Source organism: Sarcophilus harrisii, chromosome 5, assembly GCF_902635505.1.
Source record: "Sarcophilus harrisii chromosome 5, mSarHar1.11, whole genome shotgun sequence".
In the NCBI taxonomy this organism is placed as follows: Eukaryota; Metazoa; Chordata; class Mammalia; order Dasyuromorphia; family Dasyuridae; genus Sarcophilus; species Sarcophilus harrisii.
The window spans coordinates 114451451-114472868 of record NC_045430.1 but is presented as its reverse complement, the minus strand read 5'-3'; the positions used below and the strand labels follow the sequence as shown (position 1 = coordinate 114472868).

The following is a 21418-nucleotide window of genomic DNA, read 5'->3' as shown; positions in this document are numbered from 1 at the left end:
ATAGCTGTATAATCAATTTATAGAATTAATCCTTTAGTAAATACAACTTCAACAGATATTTTGGGAACACAATGAATTGGCCCCAAAACCAAGATAAAAGATTAGAGTGAGCTGGATTGTATTTGGGAAAATGTATAGCGCTTTCAGTGATCTAAAACATCTTCCTGGAAAAAGGGACTCATGCTTTTAAAATCAATGCTCTTCTCATTGCTGCTGTATGGATTCCATTCTTGGAATTCCATACTCTCTGAAGAATTATGACTGAAGGTCATTCAAAGGGCAATAGAGACACAGTGTGGGTGTGGGTCATCTGCAATGATGACCAACAAAGAACTGGTTAGGAGAAGCCAAATAAAGGACATCATGGAGAGATACACTCTCAGAAAAGGAAGTGGGCAGGTCATTTAATGAGACTCAGGTGTAAGCTGATCCACAGCTCCTTAGCTGCAAACCAATCTCAAGATAATTATAGGACAACTTCTAGCACACTGGGTAGATCCTTTAAAAAATTATGGGAAGATATGGACCAATCACACAAGATAAGAAGATTAGACAGTGGACATTAGATGCAGAGAAGGGAGTGCCCATATAAGTGGATTAAAGATACATTGAAGCACCATTAAAAGAATTTTTTTTTTTTTACCATTAAAAACATGACACAATTCCTATCTTTGATGAGTTACTACTCATCCACTTATCCACATATGTATCCATACTTATCCACACAATTAATACTGTTTATATGTAAATATTTGGCAAAACAGAAGAAATCTTACTAGTTATTTGGTCAAAACCTTCATTTGACAGTTGTAAAAAGAAAATTTAAATGATTGTCCCAAGGTTACATTGCTAGTTTGTGGCAAAACTGGGATTAAAGACCACATTTTTTGACTTTTACTTCAACATTCTTTCCATTAGACCATGCTGAAAATGATGAATTAAATAAAATTTTGCTAGAGATCATCATAAAAGAATTACAAAAGACAGCAGTTTTACGTATTCATTTAACTAAACCACAATGATGTCAGAAAAAAATTACACTAATCTTAAACAAGTATAGAAGTACTCATCTCTTATTCAGCAATAAGAATTCTGTGATACAGATTATAGGTTTGTCAAAGAAAAAGATACAGAAATATGGTTAGTCTCTAATTTATCTCTTCTAAAAATCTGGAACTAAATCATTTCTTTATAGTAAACACAAATTAATTCCTGCCTTCTAAAAGAAATCATAATAGCAAAACTTTAAACATATTTATTTATATACAAATTTACATTAAAACTTCATACTACCAGGACATTATAAATATTCAAATCGTACTATATTTTAGTTTCTTGTTGTCTTCAAGTGTTCATAAGAACTATTTAATTGTGAATTCTAATTATTCTTAATATGGTATTTCTAGTTACATAAAAATATGCTGTGAAACAACAATGAGCTTTGCTAACCAATAATTAACAGAAAGTATAACTTACTCTGCCCACAGGGCTCACTGGATGCACTGCATAATCTGAAGTCAAATTATAGTTAGCAGCTTCATTTATCATGCTTATGGGTCGTTCCTTCTTTTCTTCAGAGGTCATAGCTGTAGCAGTCCTGAAAATACAATATGCCAAAGTACTAGAACTTGCTGTGTATGGAGATAACTTGTTAATGAAAGTTTCCTACTTGTGGCAATGTAGCCTGCTTTTTCAAACTTTTGAGGCATTGGCTATTGTGCTTATAAGATTTAATCATTCCCATCTAGCTTAATGGACTTTTTACGACCATAATGACACATTCTATCAAGAACTGACTTAATTCTTGATTTGAATATTGTGCACCCTCCACCCCCAAAAGTATTTGTAAATTGAGGTTTGGCAGTACCACTTTTCTCAGTAAGTAGGCCATGTGAGATATCTAAGACTCAAAAATAATTATTAGATACAATTTAAATTAATGAAAGCTGAAATAGAACTTGTCTGAAAAAAATCACTATTGTCAGTACACAAGATGGCCTTCTCCTATGATGTATCTTATTAAGCAACATAGTCTCCTTTTCCTTCTTTCTGTTCTCTTTTTTTCTTCTTGCCACTTCTCCTTTTCTATAATGTGCTTCTTATTTCCCATGCTGTGAAGCAGAAAAGCCTTCTATACAACATTTTTTCCTTTTTGGTGATGTAACAAAAGATTACTTATCCTAGGCATGCTTTGTCTGGTAGTTCAAAATGGCATGACCACTCTACCACCATCCCTATACAATTCCCTTAATGCTGATGCATTTCTCAATCTGAATACCTCTAGAGCAGAGGATCTGGGTTAATTATAGTGAATAGAGCAGAAAGAATACAGAGAACATACATTAAGAAGTAAAAATCTTATGAACAATAACAATCATATTTTAGATTGAAATTACCCTGTAAGGCTCCACACAAAATAAATATATGCTATACTGAAACATACATGTCGCTTTGGAAATTATTTTACATATTTAAATATGATACTAAGAAAAGTCTTAATATCAAAGATCAGATTTAAATTTTATCATGACATTCACTCACCTGTAAAAGTTGAAAAGCAAGAAATGAAAAGTCCCCTATACCATCAAAATAGTTGTCTCAATTTCTATGAACAAAAGTTTGTTGTTAACTTTATTCAAAGGAAAAAGTCCCTCAGAAACTCATTCAGAAAGTGTTTACTCTTGATTATAGACACAGTTGTGACAAGCTTAGCTATTTGGTTTGCCAGCCAACAGCAGATTAGGAATGGTAAATTAGAAGTGTGGGGGAGCTACTATTAATAACAGGCACAATGGCCTCAGAGATCAAATGAGCTGCATCCTTGTATATTAAAAGATTGATTGATGAACTACTGTCAGTGATTCCTGAAAGATCACAGAGAATGAGCTGTCATAGGATCAGGGATGGAAACAAGTTCATGTTTTTAAAAAGAAAGAAAGAGTCTGTAAATTAGAGGTGTATGAACTTGATTTTGACTGCTGGTGAAATGATAGACTATTATTTTTGAAAAGTTACTGAATATGTAATATCTAGAAAAAAATCATTAAGAGTGAGCACACTTTTGGTAAAAATAGGCCATGCCAGCCTATTAAATTTCTTTGTTGCAAGGATTACTAAGCTGAAAGAAGAAGGATGTAGTCAATATGATTTACCTAAATTTTAGCCACACATGCTAAAGGCTTTCCTACCATTCTTGTTGAAAAGATGGGAAGCAATGGGCTAGTCAAAAAATAATTAGAGAGATTTTTAAACAAGTTGATTCACAGGATCCAAAGGATGGTCATTAATACTTTGATGATAACTTGGAAAGATGATCCAGAAACTTTGTGCTTGATCTTATGCTATTCAACATTTTCATCTATGATTTAAATAAAGGCTGAGATCATACATTTTCAAATTTTGAGATCTGAGGTTTCTTGTACAGCATGATAAATGTAGAAATATGTTTAGAAAAATAGCACATTTTGAACCTATATTGAATCTATATATTATTGCTCTCTAGGTGAGGAGGATGGGAAGAGGGAAGGTTTTGCAAGGATGAATGTTGAAAACGATATTTGCATATATTTTGAAAAATTAAAGCTAATACTATACATAAAAAAGGGACAAATGTCAGAGACTAGGTCGATGAAAGACTCAATGCACTTTGCTTTGGTCAGACTACATTTGGAGTATTGTGTTAAGATCTAAGTGCCACATTTTAGTAAGGACGCTGATAAATTAAACATTAAAAGGATAATAAAAAAACCTAGCTTCATTCTATATAAAAATGGAACTGGGAAGGTTTATCCGAGAAGACAAAAACTTGGGGAAAGAGAGAATATGATAGCTATTTCCAAATATTTGAGGGGTTATCCCCTAAAGGGGGCAGCCTTGTTCCATTTTATCCCCCAGAGGGCACAAATGGGAGCAATAGGTAAAATCTGAGGAGATGCAAATTTAGACTTGATGTAAAGAAAAATTTATGGACTATCTAGGCCCCATCATTTTAAGTTTTTAATGAAAGGTGATGATTAATTCAAAATCATGTTGTAGGGAGGATTTTTGTTCTATGTTATTAGATTCAATCTAGCACTGGGAGTAAATGTGCCTTTCTGTTTCTTTCAACACAGAAATTCTAAAATTCTGACATAATAAACAAAACTCTATAGTAAAGGAATTTAATAAAAGACATTGTGAGACTACACCATATAGTCCATGAAGATACCATATTCCATCAAGTATTGATCACAGATATTTAAAAAGCTGACCAAAGAAACATAAACATAAATATAAATTCTTTAAAATTCATTCTATAGGATAACAAAGGGGTTATCCATTTTAGGAAAACAAGTTTCATTAAAATGGTTTTTTAAAAAATTGGTCTTAATAAAGATTTGAACCATCATCCAGTCCAATATCTTTATTTTATATATCTAGGAAATAAAGTCTTAGGAAGTTAAGGAACTTGCCAAAGATTACTCAGGTAGTAACTGAAAGAACTAGGAAGTAAACAGTTACTCTATTAACTCCTAACTCAATATTCTTTCCATTACATCAAGCTGAAGAGTAAGTTTCAGGGGTACAGAAAACTCATTTGTATGAACTAATTTCATCCCTTTAAAAAACCAAAACAAATAAAAAACTCTGAACAAAAGCATTGTCTGTATTTCCTGGGTCATATAACTGGTACAAATTCATACTTAACCTTTATTCCAATATTAATAAAAATGTTTTAGATTTTTTTAAAAAGGAGTTTGATGTAATTTTAACAAAATTTCATATTGGTCAGATTATAGATCTCAAAATAACAACAAATATTAAATTAAGCAATCACTCCATACTACTAGTGCTTTAGTTAAGATATAATGCTGAGAGGCAGCTGCTGAGATTTGAAATGGTATCAACCTCCTAAAAGGACAATAATTTCTTTTTAATAAAGTTTAAAAGTGTGTAATGGGCAAGAGTCCTTTGTAAGTAATTAATAAAGCAACTACACCGTGAATCAAAGGAAGAATTACGTATTGGGAATAAAAGAAAAATTAGAGCAAAAGATAAAAGATAAGAAAACAAATGTATAAAACAGAATCAATTGAAGGGCTCAAGGTAAGTATGAAATAAAGAGTAAAAAGGCAACCCAATTCACTTTTTACTTATATATTATAATACATATATACTTTTATAGTAATATATATTACAATACAGACATATATTAAAAGTAAACTTTTAAAAAACCATACTTTATGGAACTAGATTTGTTTAATATTCCATTCATATATTACAGAATCCTAGAGTTGTAAATGACAGCAGTAGCCACTTGGTTCAACCCTAAAGAAGATTCTACCCTGCAACACATCTGAAAAAGTATCCTGCATTTCTTTAAAGACTTCCAGTGAAGTCTTTTTTTCCCCCCTTTCTTGTGTTTTCCCCCACTTTTCCCTAATTTTTCTTGCATATGAAAAATATGGCAATATGTTTAAAAGGATTGCACATATTTAACCTATATCAGATTGTTTGCTGTTTTGGGAAGGAGGGAGGAGGTAAAGGAAGGAGGAAGAAAAAATTTAAAAACAAAATCTTACAAAAATGAATGCTGAAAACTATCTATATATGTATTTGGAAAAAGACTTCCAGTTAAGAGGAAACTTGTGTTTCTCAAGGCAACTCTCCTTTTTTACCTATCCATAATTCTTAACTGTAAGAAAGTTACATTAGATATACATTTCTCTTTTTGTAATTTAACTTCTACATACCATTTCTAATTTTTCCTCCAGGGCCCAAACAGAACAGAATTACCAATCCTTCTCCTTCCAATCCTTCTTCCTCATGATCCACCTTAGTATACTTAATAGATACAATGCTCACCTTCAAATCTAAGTCTTCAATTCCCTAAGCTAACTGGTGACAGCTTTTCCAAATAATTTTTCATAGAGGATCATTACAAAATATTTTTCTATTCTAAGTGTTCTCCTCTGGTGACTCTTCATCTTACCAATGCTTTTTCCTAAAATGTAGAACCTGAAATTGAATAGGAGAGGGCACAGAGAGGATCCTCCCCAGTGCTGGACATTATGCTTCACTTAATTCAGCTTTAGATCACTTATTTCCTTCAGTTTCTGTTACTGAAATTAGTTTTCTAAATTCAGTATCTATTAAAGGTTTGCACATTGCTATACACAAATCATTCATGAAAAGATTTTTAAATGCACAGGGCTAATAACTCATTGAGTTGCCTCTTGAAGAACTTCTAAGCTTATACCAATTAATACTCAGGGTATTGAAATTAACCTAACTGAATTATCAACTAACTAACCTACAGCTCTGTATCTTTTCCACAAATGGTATCCACTGATGTTATACTCCAACCCACTTTGGTTTCTGGGAATATTCACATAAATATATCTTTCAAATATACAAAAATTACCCTATCACATTTCTTTTGAATAAACTATACCATTCCAGTCATTGGTATTATCCCATCCAAATCTCAACAATGCCAATAATAATTTTAGGTTAACTTAAATGTATTCCCTTGAATTTTGATCCTTAATTCTTGTTTGTTAGCCATACTTTGTTTAGTTTTTTGTGTGAATACTTTGTGTACATCAAAATACAAAGTCATGGAATTTTACCGATTCCTTTTTTGGTTTTTGCCCCTGTTAACTTCTATGTGCTTCAACTGTTCTTAAATAGTTTTTCCTTCCTTGTAGCTATTCCTCAAGATTATCAAGCTTGGTAGATATGTCTAAGTCATTCTCTTTCTCTTCATTATTCTTCAGTTTAAAACTCTTTTGATTAGGTTTATACAATATATATATATTTTTGTTAGGTGCATTTCAGACCTGGTATATGCTTTATACTTATATATTTTAAGCCAAAAACTGTTCTTCTCAAATATCCTGTCATTTCCAAAATTAGCTTTTTATTGTTACAAGGGATGAAAAGACTGATAAGAAAAATGTGTGCCTAAGAACTTCAATTTCCTGTTTGATTCTTCTAGAAGAATAATTTGTGCTCACAGAAATCATATTTGGTTGTAGTCATCTGTCTTGAGAAGATTTGATGGAATATTGAATAAATATCCCTGGAAGATAGCAGATCTCTCTATTAATACCACCAGGAGGGTAAAAAACTTGCCTTCTGAAACTTTCTAGATGATTTCTTATGTGACAGCACCTGTAGTTTTACATTGTCATTCCCTGAACAAATAATTTGCTTCCATCTCAGAACAACGTTTCCTCCATGTAAAGAAAGCCTCAATTTTTTCCCCTTTTGCTCTAATTGTTCACAATTCTTTAACAGCTCTTCCCTTTCTTCTCTACATGATATTCTTGCCTTCTTTCATTTGTCCTATTACTTGGCCAGTCTTATCCACTAAGACCTAGAAAAATTTGCCTTTCATATTTTTTACTTTTTTCCTGCTTGCATCTTAAGCACCCACACTTTGTGGCTTCTGTCCTCCATTAATAATGTCTATCCAGTACATGATTTGTGAGGCAAAATGGATAGAGCACTGAGCCACAAATTAGGAAGAACTGAGTTCAAATATGATCTCAGCTACACTAGTTATGTGACTTTGGCAAGTCATACGTTACTGTGCCTCAGTTTTTTCAATTGCAAAAAGAGGGTAACAGAACCTACCTCTTCCAGGGTTATTGTGAGGATCAAATGAGACTTTATTCATCAAGTAATTAGCAGAGTGCCAGGACTATACTATGTACTTCATGCTTTTCCCCTTTCTTCTTATCATTTCAAAATCAATATGACCAACACAGAACTCAGTACCTTTTCTCCAAAACCCATTCTTTCCCCAAATTAGGATAATATTAAAGTTCCTATTCACAATCCCCATGGAAATGAGTAGTTCCAAATTAAAAATCCCTGCTTTAGAACCTCTTTAGCACTTGATCACTTTGACAAACATTCCAAATTTCCTTTCCTTCCTCTTATCTGTTTATCTAATTTGTCTTACTAATGATATTCTCGGTTCTCCTTCAGTTGTCTGTCTTAACTCTCTTTAGTCTCTTCCCTTTTATAAAAGAGGAAAAGGTTCTCTCTACGGTCTTTCAGCTGGATTCCTCTTCTACAGCTAGTTGTTCTTTCTCCTTAAGATTTCTCCAATTTATTTTCCTGAAAATCAAACTTTGGCTTTCTTTACAATTCTAAAGTCCTGGTATCAAACACATAGTGTCCAGCAATATTGCTGACTGCCACTCAAAGCTGATTAAGATGTAATTGGAATATGTTTAATAAAACAAATAAAAATGTAACAGATAATATTACACATTAAAATCCACATTGATCCTTATGTTTGGATTGATGGCTTCTGTTTTTGAGTTTGACAGTACTGACCTAAGGCATTTCTAAAATGTCTCCTATTAATTCTTCAATTCAAATATTTCTTTTTAAATCATGTAAAGTTAATTTCTTTTTAAAATCACAAAGGGCCAGGCCCATATTTCATAGGCATATTACCAAAGAATTCCTTCCAAATTGTCCTCAAAACCATTAACAATAACCATTTGAGTTCAGCTCTTTGAACACATTTCAACATGTTTACAATGTCTAAAGAAATTCTACCAAATACTTTTGTAAAATGTAAATACTCTACTGAATTAATTATAGAAAATGATAATAATCATTTTTAAAAAGCTACTCAGCTCTTTTTGTGTACTTAACAAATAAAAATGGAAGAATAGATCAAATCATAGGGAAAAAATAGATAAGCAAGCATCAGACATCATCAAACTTAATAACAGATGTTTGATAAGCCTGAGAACATAAAACATTTGAAGAAAAAACTATTTTCCAAGAATTACTGAGAAAATGGGAAAGTGGTCTGGTAGAAATTAGAACTACCCCAAAATGTTGTATAGTTCATGCTCAAAATCTAATCATGCCACAAATTTTTTTTTCTTTTTTTTAGGAAAATTAGATTGGAACTTTTTTTACTACTAAGGCTAGCAAACCTGAGAACCAGGTCAAAAGAAGGGGAGTGGGAATGAAGCAAAACTGGATAATTTTCATTGCATCACATTTAAAAGTTTTTGCATGAATAAATAAATTTCACAATATGAAGGAAAATCATGATTTCCTTAGTACAGCTAATCCCCTCGACCAATTTAAGCTAGCAACTTCGATGCAACTTAATCTTAGAGTTTTCCTGGGACACTAGGTAAAAGCACACTTGTGGAGGGTTACAGAACTGGCATGTGATTGATCTGGGATTTAATCTTAGGTCTTCATGATTCTAAAGTATGCCTTGCATCTACTGCATGGTGCTGACTCTTTCATTAAAGCAATGGTGGTGGTGTTTTTTTTTTTTTCCTGTCCCAAGGCAAATGTACTTTTTAAACTCTCACTACTGTTTTTTTAAAACACTTGCCACGCATAAAATTAAATTTGTTTACTATTTTTTAGTAAAACTTTCTTGGTTACTGCTACCACCAGGCTTTTGTGGTGGAGGACAAGAAATTACAAAATCAGAGAGGCTGAGGGTTGGGTTGGGATTAAGCAGATCTTTTTTATATACTTGTTCATGAAGTCAAATCAAAGTTGTAACATAGCTTTCCTGGATACAAACAATACTGATAAAATTGAGAGGCAGGGAAAGTGTGATGTTAATAAAATTTCATCACAACTCCCTCTTTTGTATAAAAAAGAAGAACAAAATAGACAATCAGGATAATAAGAAACAATCTCACATTTTTTCTCTCTGTTCTTTCCTATTTTGATACTTTTCCCTATCTTCTTATACTTTCCTTTCACAATTTATTCTCATATAACTTTCTAATTTACAATAACACAGACACAATTTGAAAGCACTCCTAGTTTTCCACAATAACTCAAAATGCTGTTTAAGACAGAAGGTAAAGTGAACAACTTATTAAAAGATTTTCATCAAAATATTCATAGAGAGAAATAACCCCTACTAAGCAGATGATACAACAAAGTCAAAGACAATGAAAAGTAAGCGCAACCAAAAGAGTAATATATACAATGACTACAATAATGTAAAGGAAAATAATACTGAATGAGAGCAGAATCAGTGTAATGACCAATCTTGACTTTAGATGAATGATGATTAAACATACTTCCTTTCTTTAGTAGAAAGATGGTCAGATCACACTGTATTAGACATGGTTACTGTGTTGGTTTGTTTGGCTTAATTGTATTTCTTTATCATAATGGATAATTCTTATTGCAGAACATAAGGAAATAATAGAAATGTTTGAAAAAAAGAGAAGGAAAGAAGGAAAACTTGAGGCAAAAGTTTTGGTGTTTAAAAGGATATATTTTAATTACTTGAACAACTCACTCTTCCAAAATAAGGTACAAAAAAAGAATTCCTTCCCATCCTAAAAATTATTCTTAAATATTCACTAAGCATCTGCAAGGGCATGTACTAAGTGCAGCACAATTTGGCCTGGTTTACTTTGATTGTGGACAATTATGTTGTCTTTGGTAATCTGTTAAAATATGAATTTCTTTAATAGAGAACATAGGGAAATCAAATATGATTTTAGGGAAATAGTTTGCATGCAAAAAAAAAAAAACAAACCAAAAACCAACCCACTTAGACATATAAATCACTTTAGATCTGATGTCTTCATTGCAAATAAGCCAACTGCTATGCAAGAGATACCAAATGTCTAAATCTAATTAGAAGGAACTTTAAAAATAAATCAAAATAGTTCAAAAAAACAACTCTATAAATTTTGGGATTTAAAAAATTTCATAACATCTTTCCATTCTCACTGCTACCATCTTAGTATAAATGACATTTTAAATCCTAATCTTTTTCTTCCTGACCTAAAAGAATCTTAATCTTTTTAGATCCTTCATGGATCACAGTGTTAGCACAGTTAGCTATTAATAAATGTTTGTTGAACTGAAGGTTATCAGTTAAATGTTAGTACAACAAACCAAGGACTTACCCCTTTTATTAGTTAAAACAATTTATAAAATCTCAGCCTTCATGATAAAATCTTTGAAGGTCCTTGTGCTATTCCAAAGAAATCAAACAAAGTCATTAGTGTTTGGCAGTTTCACCTGAATACAAATATTCAGGATGGCAAATTTTACTAGAAGAATCTTGCTATAAATATAAATAAAAGCTTCATTCTCTAATAATTTTAATCTTAAAAAAGAAGTGATGAATTAAGAAAATAAGCATTTCATAATAAATTCTTGTACTTACTGTTCATTTACAACAAAAATACAGTTGTCTTGTGATGGTTGTCCAGTAACTGGATGCTTGCAGGTCACCTTCCGTTCATTATGACTATAAGAAGCACAGAAGAAAAACAGAATTTTATATTCTGAAATTTTGTCCATAAGTGGTGCCTGTTCTACCTTTTCCCTCATATGGGACCGAAAATTAGCAAATGTGCATAATAGAATCAATTTCCTATAGAAAGTGGCAGTTTTCATGGAAATCATGGATTTCTCAAAGAGGAAGAAAATAATCTTTATTTTTTATGTTAGTTTTAAATCAAATATTTAGAGAATGAATAGCCTTCTTCTGGTCAAGAAAAGTAGTACAATGTCATTTCCTACACAACACAGGATAGGGGAAAAAAGCCTATTCAAAGTATATCTCGTAATTAAAATTCTTGGTTATATTTTCAAATCTATTACATTCCTCTGACGGTGAGAACATCTATGTAATATATGAACTATTTCCTGTCCTTTTTCTGTCAATTTTAAGACTTTATTTTGTTCAAGAAAGATATGGTGGGGATGGTGGTGCGGTGGATAGAACACTAGTGCTGAAGTCAGGAGAATCTGAGTTTAAATCTGATCTCAGATACTTAACACTTCCTAGCTGTGTGACCCTGGGCAAGTCACTTAACCCCAATTGCCTCCGTAAAAAAAAAAGAACAGACAAGGTATTCTCCCGTGAACTTCAAACACCACTATACTGCCTCAAAAACCATTTTTAGTTAGATCACACACAAATTATCTATCCATTTATCTATTTCTGTGTATACACACATAAATATCAATTTATCCCTCATTGAAATTTAATAAGCAGCTTCAAAATCTAGCTTAACTTCTTCTGGTAAGGCATTCTTATCATTCCTAAGTTCAGTGATAAGTTTAAGATTTTATTGCCCGTGATTTTCACTGTTTCTTCCTGTGTCCCTCAGTCACTGAACTGTCACATAACCCGGCTCTTATCCGACCTTATAAACTTTAATGGTGTCCTGAAAGGCTTTCTGTTGGTCTCTCAGTTGATGGTTTTTGGTACAAAACAACACGTCCCCCCAAACAACAACAAACCTCCCAATCTTCCTGCATCTAAAATCCGTTGTCTTTTCAGCCTGGTTACTTTGGTCCTTAAGGATTGTGCTTTTTTTTTTTTTTTTTTTTAAATCATGATACTCCTTCAGTTTTGCCTGGAGATCTTTAAAAACCATTATTTCTGCAGAATTGGGCCTCACGCAACCATTTGCAAAAACCTTCATCTTACTTTCCCTGGTCCCAAACCTGGGCTTACCTGATGGTCTCACTTTACCTTTGTCATATATATAGTTATGAAATTGTCTCGTGGAAGGGCTGGGCTCTCACTCCCCGACAGGAAGTGTATATTGGGGGAACTCTAGGTATGGGGACCAAAAGGTCCGGGGGACCTCAGAGAAGTGGGACTCCACTCAAGGCTCCTTGGGCTCCAGCAGGGCTGAGAAGAGCTCCTGGGGGGTGGGGGAGGGCTCAAGGCCTTTACTCTCCACTAACCTCGCCCCACCCCCCACCCTTTCCAAACTGGCTGGCGGAACCTCACCCCACAAAAATGTAGTTTAAAAACTGCTAGAATACTTTCAAATGATTAGGCCTTCAATTAAAACGCGAATACAGCCATTAATAAAACGTTCATTTCCTTAAATTTCCTACCTTTGGGTAGAATTTTAGAGTACCGCTAAAAAATTTGCAAGTGAAGTAAAAAATGTGAATCTGTAGGTAAAATAATTTATTCAAACAAGGTAAACTGTATTTGAAATAATAGTTCTATATTTATAACAAAGCAAAGGAAAAATTACCAAACCACAAGCAATGATATAAGGTAGGAATGTAGCTCAGTGTCTATTTCTCAAGCATGATGTTGCATATTCATGCAACCATGTGAAGAAACTATAAAATTGGTTCCTGGTTAGTAGAATATAGGTTTCTTGAGGGCAAGGGACTAGTCATTCTTATTTTAGTATCCTCAGTATCCAGCACACAGTGCTTGATATAAAAGAGATAGTTAATCTCTTGATGAACAAAATTGGATATTTAATTTCATTTTTAAAAAAATTATAACTTTTTATTAACAGAACCCAGGCCTGGGTAATTTTTTACAACATTATCCCTTGCATACACTTCTGTTTCAACTTTTCCCTTCCTTCCCTCGACCTCCTCCCTTAGATGTCAGGCAGTCTTATATATGTTAAATTTGTTATAGTATATCCTAGATATAATATATGTGTGTAGAACCATATAGTTCTCTGGTTGTACAAGAAGAATTGGATTCAGAAGGTAAAAATAACCTGGGAAGAGAAACAAAAATGCAAGTAGTCCACATTTATTTCCCAGTGTTCTTTCTCTGGGTGTAGCTGCTTCTGTCCATCATTGCACAACTGGAACTTAATTAAATCTTCTCTTTGTCGAAGAAATCCACTTCCATCAGAATACATCCTCATACAGTATCGTTGTTGAAGTATATAATGATCTCCTGGTCCTGCTCATTTCACTCAGCATCAGTTCATGTAAGTCTCTCCAAGCTTCTCTGTATTCATCCTGCTGGTCATTTCTTACAGAACAATAATATTCCATAACATTCAGATACCACAGTTTATCCAACCATTCTCCAATTGATGGACATCCATTCATTTTCCAGTTTCTAGCCACTACAAAAAGGGCTGCCACAAATATTTTGGCACACACAGGTCCCTTTCCCTTCTTTAGTATTTCTTTGGGGATATAAACTCAGTAGAAACACTGCTGGATCAAAGGGTTTGCACAGTTTGATGAATTTTGGGGCATAATTCCAAATTGCTCTACAGAATAGTTGGATTCGTTCACAGTTCCACCAACAATGCATCAGTATTCCAGTTTTCCTGCATCCCCTCCAACATTCATCATTATCTTCTTCTGTCATCTTAGCCAATTTGACAGGTGTGTAGTGGTATCTCAGAGTTGCCTTAATTTGCATTTCTTTGATCGATAGTTATTTGATCCTTTCATATGAGTAGAAATAGTTTCAATTTCATCATCTGAAAATTGTCTCTTCATATCCTTTGACCATTTGTCAATTGGAGAATGGCTTGATTTCGTATAAATTAAAGTCAATTCTCTATATATTTTGGAAATGAGGCCTTTATCAGAACCTGTAACTGTAAAACTTAACTTCATTCTTTATAGAAAACTTCAATCCACATTCCAAATGTCTTGTAAGTATTCTAGACTGCTGAAGGAACTTTGGTACTAAGTTTATTAAGACATAATATTAAAATCTAAAAATTAATCAACCAACAAATATTTATTAGGCATCTACAATGAATCCACTGTACAAGAAGTAGTTTAAAAGAAAAAACAAAACTAAACCATTCTGCTACTCCAGGAACCTGCACAGCCCAAATTGTTGCTTTTGAACTGGGAATGGGAGACTAGATTGATGACCCAGAAAGAGAGAGTGAAGCAGCACAATTTAGCTACAAATCTAATTAAAGAACAAGTCAAGACATCATCCATATGCTTATATCCCAAAGAGATTTTAAAGGAAAGGGACCCACATGCACAAAAATGTTTGTAGCAGCCCTTTTTGTAGTGGCAAGAAACTGGATACTGAATGGATGCCCATCAGCTGGAGAATGGCTGAGTAAGTTATGATGTTATGAGTGTTATGGAATATGATTGTTCTATAACAAATTATCAAGATGATTTTAGAAAGGCCTGGAGAGACTTACATGAGCTTATGATAAGAGAAATGAGCAGAACCAAGAGATCATTGTACACAACAACATCAATATTATATAATGATCAATTCTGATGGATATGACTCTTTTCAATAATGAGATGATTGAGGCCAGTGACACTTGTGACATTGATCTTGTGACAAAGAGAGCCATCTACACCCAGAGAGAGGTCTGTGGGGACTGAATGTAGATTACAACATAACATTCTCTCTTTTTGTTGTTTGCTTACATTTTGTTTTCTTATTCATTTACTTTTTTTTTTTTGATGATTTTTCTTGTGCAGCAAGAGAATTGTTTAAATGTTTATACATATTGAATTTAACATATATTTTTCTTTTGCTAAGGCAATTGGGGTTAAGTGACATGTCCAGGGTCATATAGCTAAGAAATGTTAAGTGTTTGAGACCAAATTTGAACTCAGTTCCTCCTGACTTCAGGGATGGTTCTCTATCCATTGTACTACCTAGCTGCCCCGGATTTAACATATATTTTAACATGTTTAACATATATTGGATTGCCTGCCACCCAGGCAAAGGGGTGGGGGGAAAGAGGAGAAAATCTAAAACACAAGACTATGCAAGCAAGGGTCAATACTGTCAAATTATTTGTGCATTTTGAAAATAAAAAAGCTTTATAATTTTTTTTTTTAAAAAGACATCTAATATTATTTTACCTCAACATCACAATGCTACTGGTCTTCTTGCAAAACAAAGGATGAACAATTTGTATCAATATTTAAAGATACTCTAATCAAAGAGAGGAAATGACATTTAGGCCTTATTTTCTGTAACAAAATGTCATTACAGCACAATAAACATATTTATATTTATACTGTAATACAATTAACAAGAATCACCAATTGGGGGCGGGTGTGGGGGAAAGGGAGAAAGGAGAGAAAACACTACTGCCCCTTTAGCTAGCTATTACATAATAATTACTTGCTCTTATCAACAGAAAACACATGCCTAAGTACTCAAGCACAACCAATAAATAAAAGAAATAAATGACACAAACAACTGCTTTGTCTTTGAAGCTGAAGAAGACCAAGAAAATTCATCCGGGCTGACAGGGTTGTTACCCATCCATGAATATAATAGCAGAATGATGTCACATACTAACATAGTATTGTTTTTGAAATAAGGAGATATTTTCCAGGAAAAATTGAACGAATATTTAATTGCACATAGGAATGTCAGTTAACATCATGAATTTGATATTCATCATTTCAAAGCAAGAATTTTACATACTACAAAAATACTTCAGACAATTATTACATATTCCCTAAAAAACTTAGTTACCTTAGAGACAATTAAAATCTGATACAAACTACCCCAAAGTGAACATCTTGTTAAAGAGCTATATTTGTGAAGTATGCTTTATAAAAGTTTAAACATCTGTTGAAATGTAATTGGATCCTGCATAATACTGATGCTAATTTGGTGAACTATAATAAAAATTATAAAAATGGTTATAGCAAAGGATTTTGTTACTTTGTAAAATTTAGTGATACTTAATAAGAAAGTAAACACAGCATATTTTAAAAGATGTTAAACTTACATATGTTTGGAGAAAAGTCTAAATATATTTATCTTTCCTTAAACCACCATTAAATCAAGAGAAGGGGATTTATTATTCTAAATGGAAAAACTTGATATTTGAATTTTTAAAAATTGAATCATTAAGTTTCCAGAATTGTGCCAGGTTGCAAAGGGCTCACCAACTCTACCCTCAAGACTAGGCTTCTTTTAAAGGTAATAACTTGGCCAACATTCACTAATCTCCCAAGATTAATGTCAATGTTATCTTTAACCCCCTATTCTTATTCCTCCCACAATCCAATAAATTGGTAGATCTTGTGATTTATTTCTCCTTAATATCATTTCCAAGTAAGCACAAATAGCCATCACTAAAGTTCAAGCTCTGATCATTTTCTGCCTCAACTACTATAATACTTTCCCATTTGGTCTCCCTCTTTCAAATCTCTCCTTAGTCTAAACCATACAGCTGTAAAATTGTTTTTTTCAAAAGCACGGCTTAAGCCACTCAACAAACACTACATGTCTGACACTTCGGAATCAATACATCTACAATACATCTACAAACTCTGTGATTCCTTTGTACAGCCTGTTCCCCATCCCTAAATCGCATTCCCTTCTGACTTTGGCCTCTTGGAATCCCTGCTTTCCTTTAAGACTGTTCAGATCATACCAGTTGAAGTTAAATAAAAATTTGCTGCTTTGAAATTGGAGGCCACAAAAGAAATTCTTTCAATAGAGATATATCAAGGATTCTGAAATATAGAATTTTTATCAAAATATTTATCTATACAACATGTGCACACACACTCTAGAACAGTAGTCACTAAGGTGGAGGCACCAATCCAGTAGATCTCCAAGAGGTGTATAGTCAATTAATTAGAAAGTAGGAAGATGGGTCCCATTCCTCCTTATCCATAACAGCAAAACAGGAAGTTTATAAGTTTCTCTCTCTCTCTTTTTTTTTTTTTTTGCTGAGGCAATTACCTTGTCCAGGGTCACACAGCTAGAAAGTGTTAAGTGTCTGAGGTCAAATTTGAACTCAGGTTCTCCTGACTTCAAGGCTGATGCTCTATCCACTGCGCTGCCTAGCTGTCCCAACAGGAAGTTTATCTCAAAAACAACCACCCCAAGCCTTCACAATTCTACCCTCTCATACTCCCCTCTAAGAACCAGGCCATTAAGGAAATTATAATCTATAAACCAATGTGTGCATAGTGGCTGTTTCACAGATTCCACTGGAAAAATTCTTTTCCATGAAGCATAACCACCCTGTGTGCCAAAGATCATCTCTCTGCTGTGGAACATGACCTTGAAGGAAGCAATTTCTGCCCTCCAGTCCAATGACTGGAAAGCAATATCACCTCTCTCTACTCCAGCTTTGGAGTGCAACCAGTATTACATGTACCATTACATTATCTTTCACATAAAACCTGCCCTTCTTCCACACATCTCTGTTTCTGTCAATGGTACCACCATTCTGCTTACCCAGGTTCACAACATCAATTTAGTCTCTATTTTTCACTTTTAATCTCCTTAAATATTCAAGCTCTTAGACATGACAATATAGCTATACAGGGGATGGGATGGGGTGGTTTAAAAATATTTTTCCCATGGCATTCATAATCAAAAAAAAATTGGAGATGACTATCTTACAGGATTAGAGTTTAGAGTTTTGATTTAAATTTTTTAGTTTGCTTCTACACTCCTCACCACATTCCCATGCTTTTACACATGCATGATCTTCTTGAACATGAATCTGTGGTTTAGATTTATATAAAATAATAATGGCATCAATTTTTTGTTATGACTGTTTTATACGATGATTTTCTACAGTTCAGCTTCTCTGGATGCACTTCACTACAGACTGCTAAATCAGAAACTACAGTATTTGTAACCAGCCTGCATTTCTTGAAAGTGTCCTCCAGTTTTTTCCTTACCTTGTGCCCAAATGCCAAGAGTTTTTCCTATTATAAGAATGAAAATTTAGGGTGCTGTAGTTCCCTCAAAACTTGTAACTTTATTAATCTTCATCACTATTTCTAAAATAAAAATTCATTCAAATATGTAGATAGAGCTCTTAGGATGCAGAATTTGTAGTGTTTTGTTTTATGCTGAAACAGAACTGATTGGAGTATTAGTGTATGTTTATTAGTTATTAGTGATATTATTTACCTTCTTCATGCTAGTAGCTTTCTGAATAAGCTAATTTTTCCTTCTCATAATGATTTGTATATTTTAGCTACAAACAAAGTATGTGTCTATGTGTGTGCTTGTATATGTGAGAGAGAGAATAAAAGAGAGAGAAAGGGGGGGAAGGAGAGAGAAAGAAGGAGAGAGAGAGAGAGAATGAATGAGAGAATAATCCTATAATCTTTGAGAGAAACATTGGCTTGGGTCATGTGGAAATTTCTAGGCTCTGGCAAATCATCATGTAATATTTAAATGAATATACACTGGTATATTAAGAGTTAATTTTGTTCAGATAAAGAAGTATGAGATACCTTGGAAGTCAGAAGTTTCTCAATCTGTCTGAAAGAGTACCTGTCAACATTTTCTTTGAGAATAAAGTGGCCTTCATGAATTTTCATGATATTTTAATGGCAATTTGGTGGCCTTGTGGACATGCTAATTAGAAATGATTAAATATTATGGATTTCACATTAGTTGAAACTAAAGACTATGTGGATTTTGTGTATTTCTACCACAAATGCTTATTGCCTATAATTTCATTTTGATCCTGATTAAGGTGTTTATGTTGATGAATCAGTAATCCATTATATAAAGGGAAAGCATGTTACCAATCAACTTGTTAGAGTATTCTCCTCTATCCCTTACCTAATTCCAGCACATCAGAATGTTTAAATCAATTCAGGAAAATGATTGCCGAGAAAGGGGGGGAATCTTATCCTTTAAAGGCAATTGGCAAAATGTCAAAAATCTTTCCCTCATTATTCTGCTTTTCCCTTTTGAAAAGAAAGCTTCCCATCTTTTAAATCATATACGTATCTTTTCCTTTGGAGAGAGGAGTAGAAACATTTTCTCAACTATTCTCCAGGGTCAAGCTTGATCATTAAAATTACACAGAACTGAGTTTCTTAATTTAAAAATAATTAATACCAAATAATCTTAAAGATTACTATTAATTATAATGTAGTTTGAGGCATCTTTTTTTTTTTTTTTTTTTAATTTTTCATTATTTCCTGAAATGTCTGACTTTTGTTCCTGAGGTAGGGGAGTCATTTGCTAAGGCAACCACAGGAGATGATGAACTGAAAGATAGAGAACATCAATCTTTCACAACTTGAGTTTTATTAAGTTGCTAAGTTTGTATGGTCCATGAATGAGTTTACAAATATCCAAATTGGCCCTTGACAGAAAAAAAAGGTTCCCCATCCCTTTTTTAGACCATAGGGCTGGCTATGAAAAGCCTTGGGGAAAAAAAAAAGTATATAACATTAATAAAACAGAACTCTCTGACATTCATCCTCATCACCAAGTGAAGCTGCTCTTACCAATGAACTCCTAATTGCCAAATCCAATCACATCCTTTTAGTCTTTATCCTTATTGTACCTCTTCACCTTGAATTTGTGAAGATGATTTTTTATATCCAAAGATAAGATCTTCATATTCATCAATACTAAATGTCATCTTTCTGGATTTAATCCAAAATTTTATTCTCTCAAGATCTGTTGTGTACTGATTGTGTGTATGATCTGACCATTTAGTAGTCAGGGAATAAATGTCAAAATTAATACCAATTTAGAAGGACAAAAATGAAAATATAACATTACACACAATCAAAATATTTCCAACATGAACTATAGGAGTCCAAAAATTGGGAAATGGATAAAAGTAATGATATTAACTTTGATTGTAACTACTGCTTAGAGAAATTTAGCTGATAAGAACACTGCTACAACAAAGTCCAAGAAACTACTTTAGCAAGCAACAAATGACCTCCTGGTCAAACATAATGGGCATTCAAAATCAAGAATCCAGAAATATAACTAGGTTATGGAAAATCTGATCTGAGACCCAACTAAAAACAATCACAACAGCTAGAAACAAACTGTCTGGATTTCCTAAAGCTATAGTTCTCATAATTTAAACTACTGACTTCTAATGTTTAGATATGACTGCTTAAAAAAAAAAAAAGATAAAATCAACAGGAAGGAAGAGTGGGAGAAAGAAAGAAAAAGGAAAAAAGAGGACACTTGTAAAAAAGAGGCAGGTTTTTACAGATTATTTTCCATAGCAATTCATATTGTTGAATGGAAAATGCGGACACTGTAATAAACTCCTGCATTTCCCTTTTGCTATACACACAAACGTGCGCGCATGAGCAATTCAGTATAATATAACACAGTTTTTTATCTTTTCCAAAAGGATAGCTTTCATGTATATATTAAGATGAAGAAAAATTTCCTGACAGATGAGCTAATTATCATCAATCCTTTTACAATCAATACCAAGCAAGACAGAAAACATGAGGACATATCCTTAATAAAAGGGTTCTACACAAATTCAAAAGGAAGGATTTTCTACAGAGACAGAGATTATATTCAGTTTCTCCTCTTTGGAATGATATTGTGATCACATCAAGCTTTTGATTAGTTGTTTCCTTCAATGAGGTTCATGATCATTCATATAAGATTAGCCTAGCATCACATAAAGGAAAACCATCAGAGATAAAGAATAACCACTGGCCAGAATATGATTATATTTAAATTAGTCCAACTTTTCATATATCTAAGATAAAACTTGAGGATCAACAATGAAATGGGAACAGAACCGAAGAGTAGGAAGAAAGCAGATTGTACTACATTTAGGAAATTTCACAGTACTTCAGAAAATTCCCATTTCTTCAATATTAATATTCTCTGGATGGTGCTATATGTCTATGAATTATAAAACACCATGATTCACAGATAATGAAAATTACA

The 21418-nt window shown here is 33.1% G+C and overlaps 1 protein-coding gene across 27 annotated transcripts in view; it reads right to left on the bottom strand.

The window, feature by feature from the left end:
- PLEKHA5 (pleckstrin homology domain containing A5) overlaps positions 1 to 21418 on the bottom strand; it is a 192457-nt gene that overhangs the window by 109982 nt on the left and 61057 nt on the right. For 22 of the 27 annotated variants that reach the window (XR_004229542.1, XM_031938402.1, XM_031938400.1 and 19 more), the window contains 2 exons: positions 11180 to 11263; positions 1477 to 1597 (listed from right to left, as the gene is read on the bottom strand). Coding sequence is in view for 24 of the 27 variants with exons in the window: in XM_031938402.1 (XP_031794262.1) it covers positions 1477 to 1597; positions 11180 to 11263 (205 nt within the window). In the remaining 3 variants the exon portion in view is untranslated. Of the gene's footprint in view, positions 1 to 1476; positions 1598 to 10916; positions 10985 to 11179; positions 11264 to 21418 lie in introns of those variants that run through there. The other 5 variants (XR_004229543.1, XM_031938404.1, XM_031938406.1 and 2 more) reach the window with 3 other exon arrangements.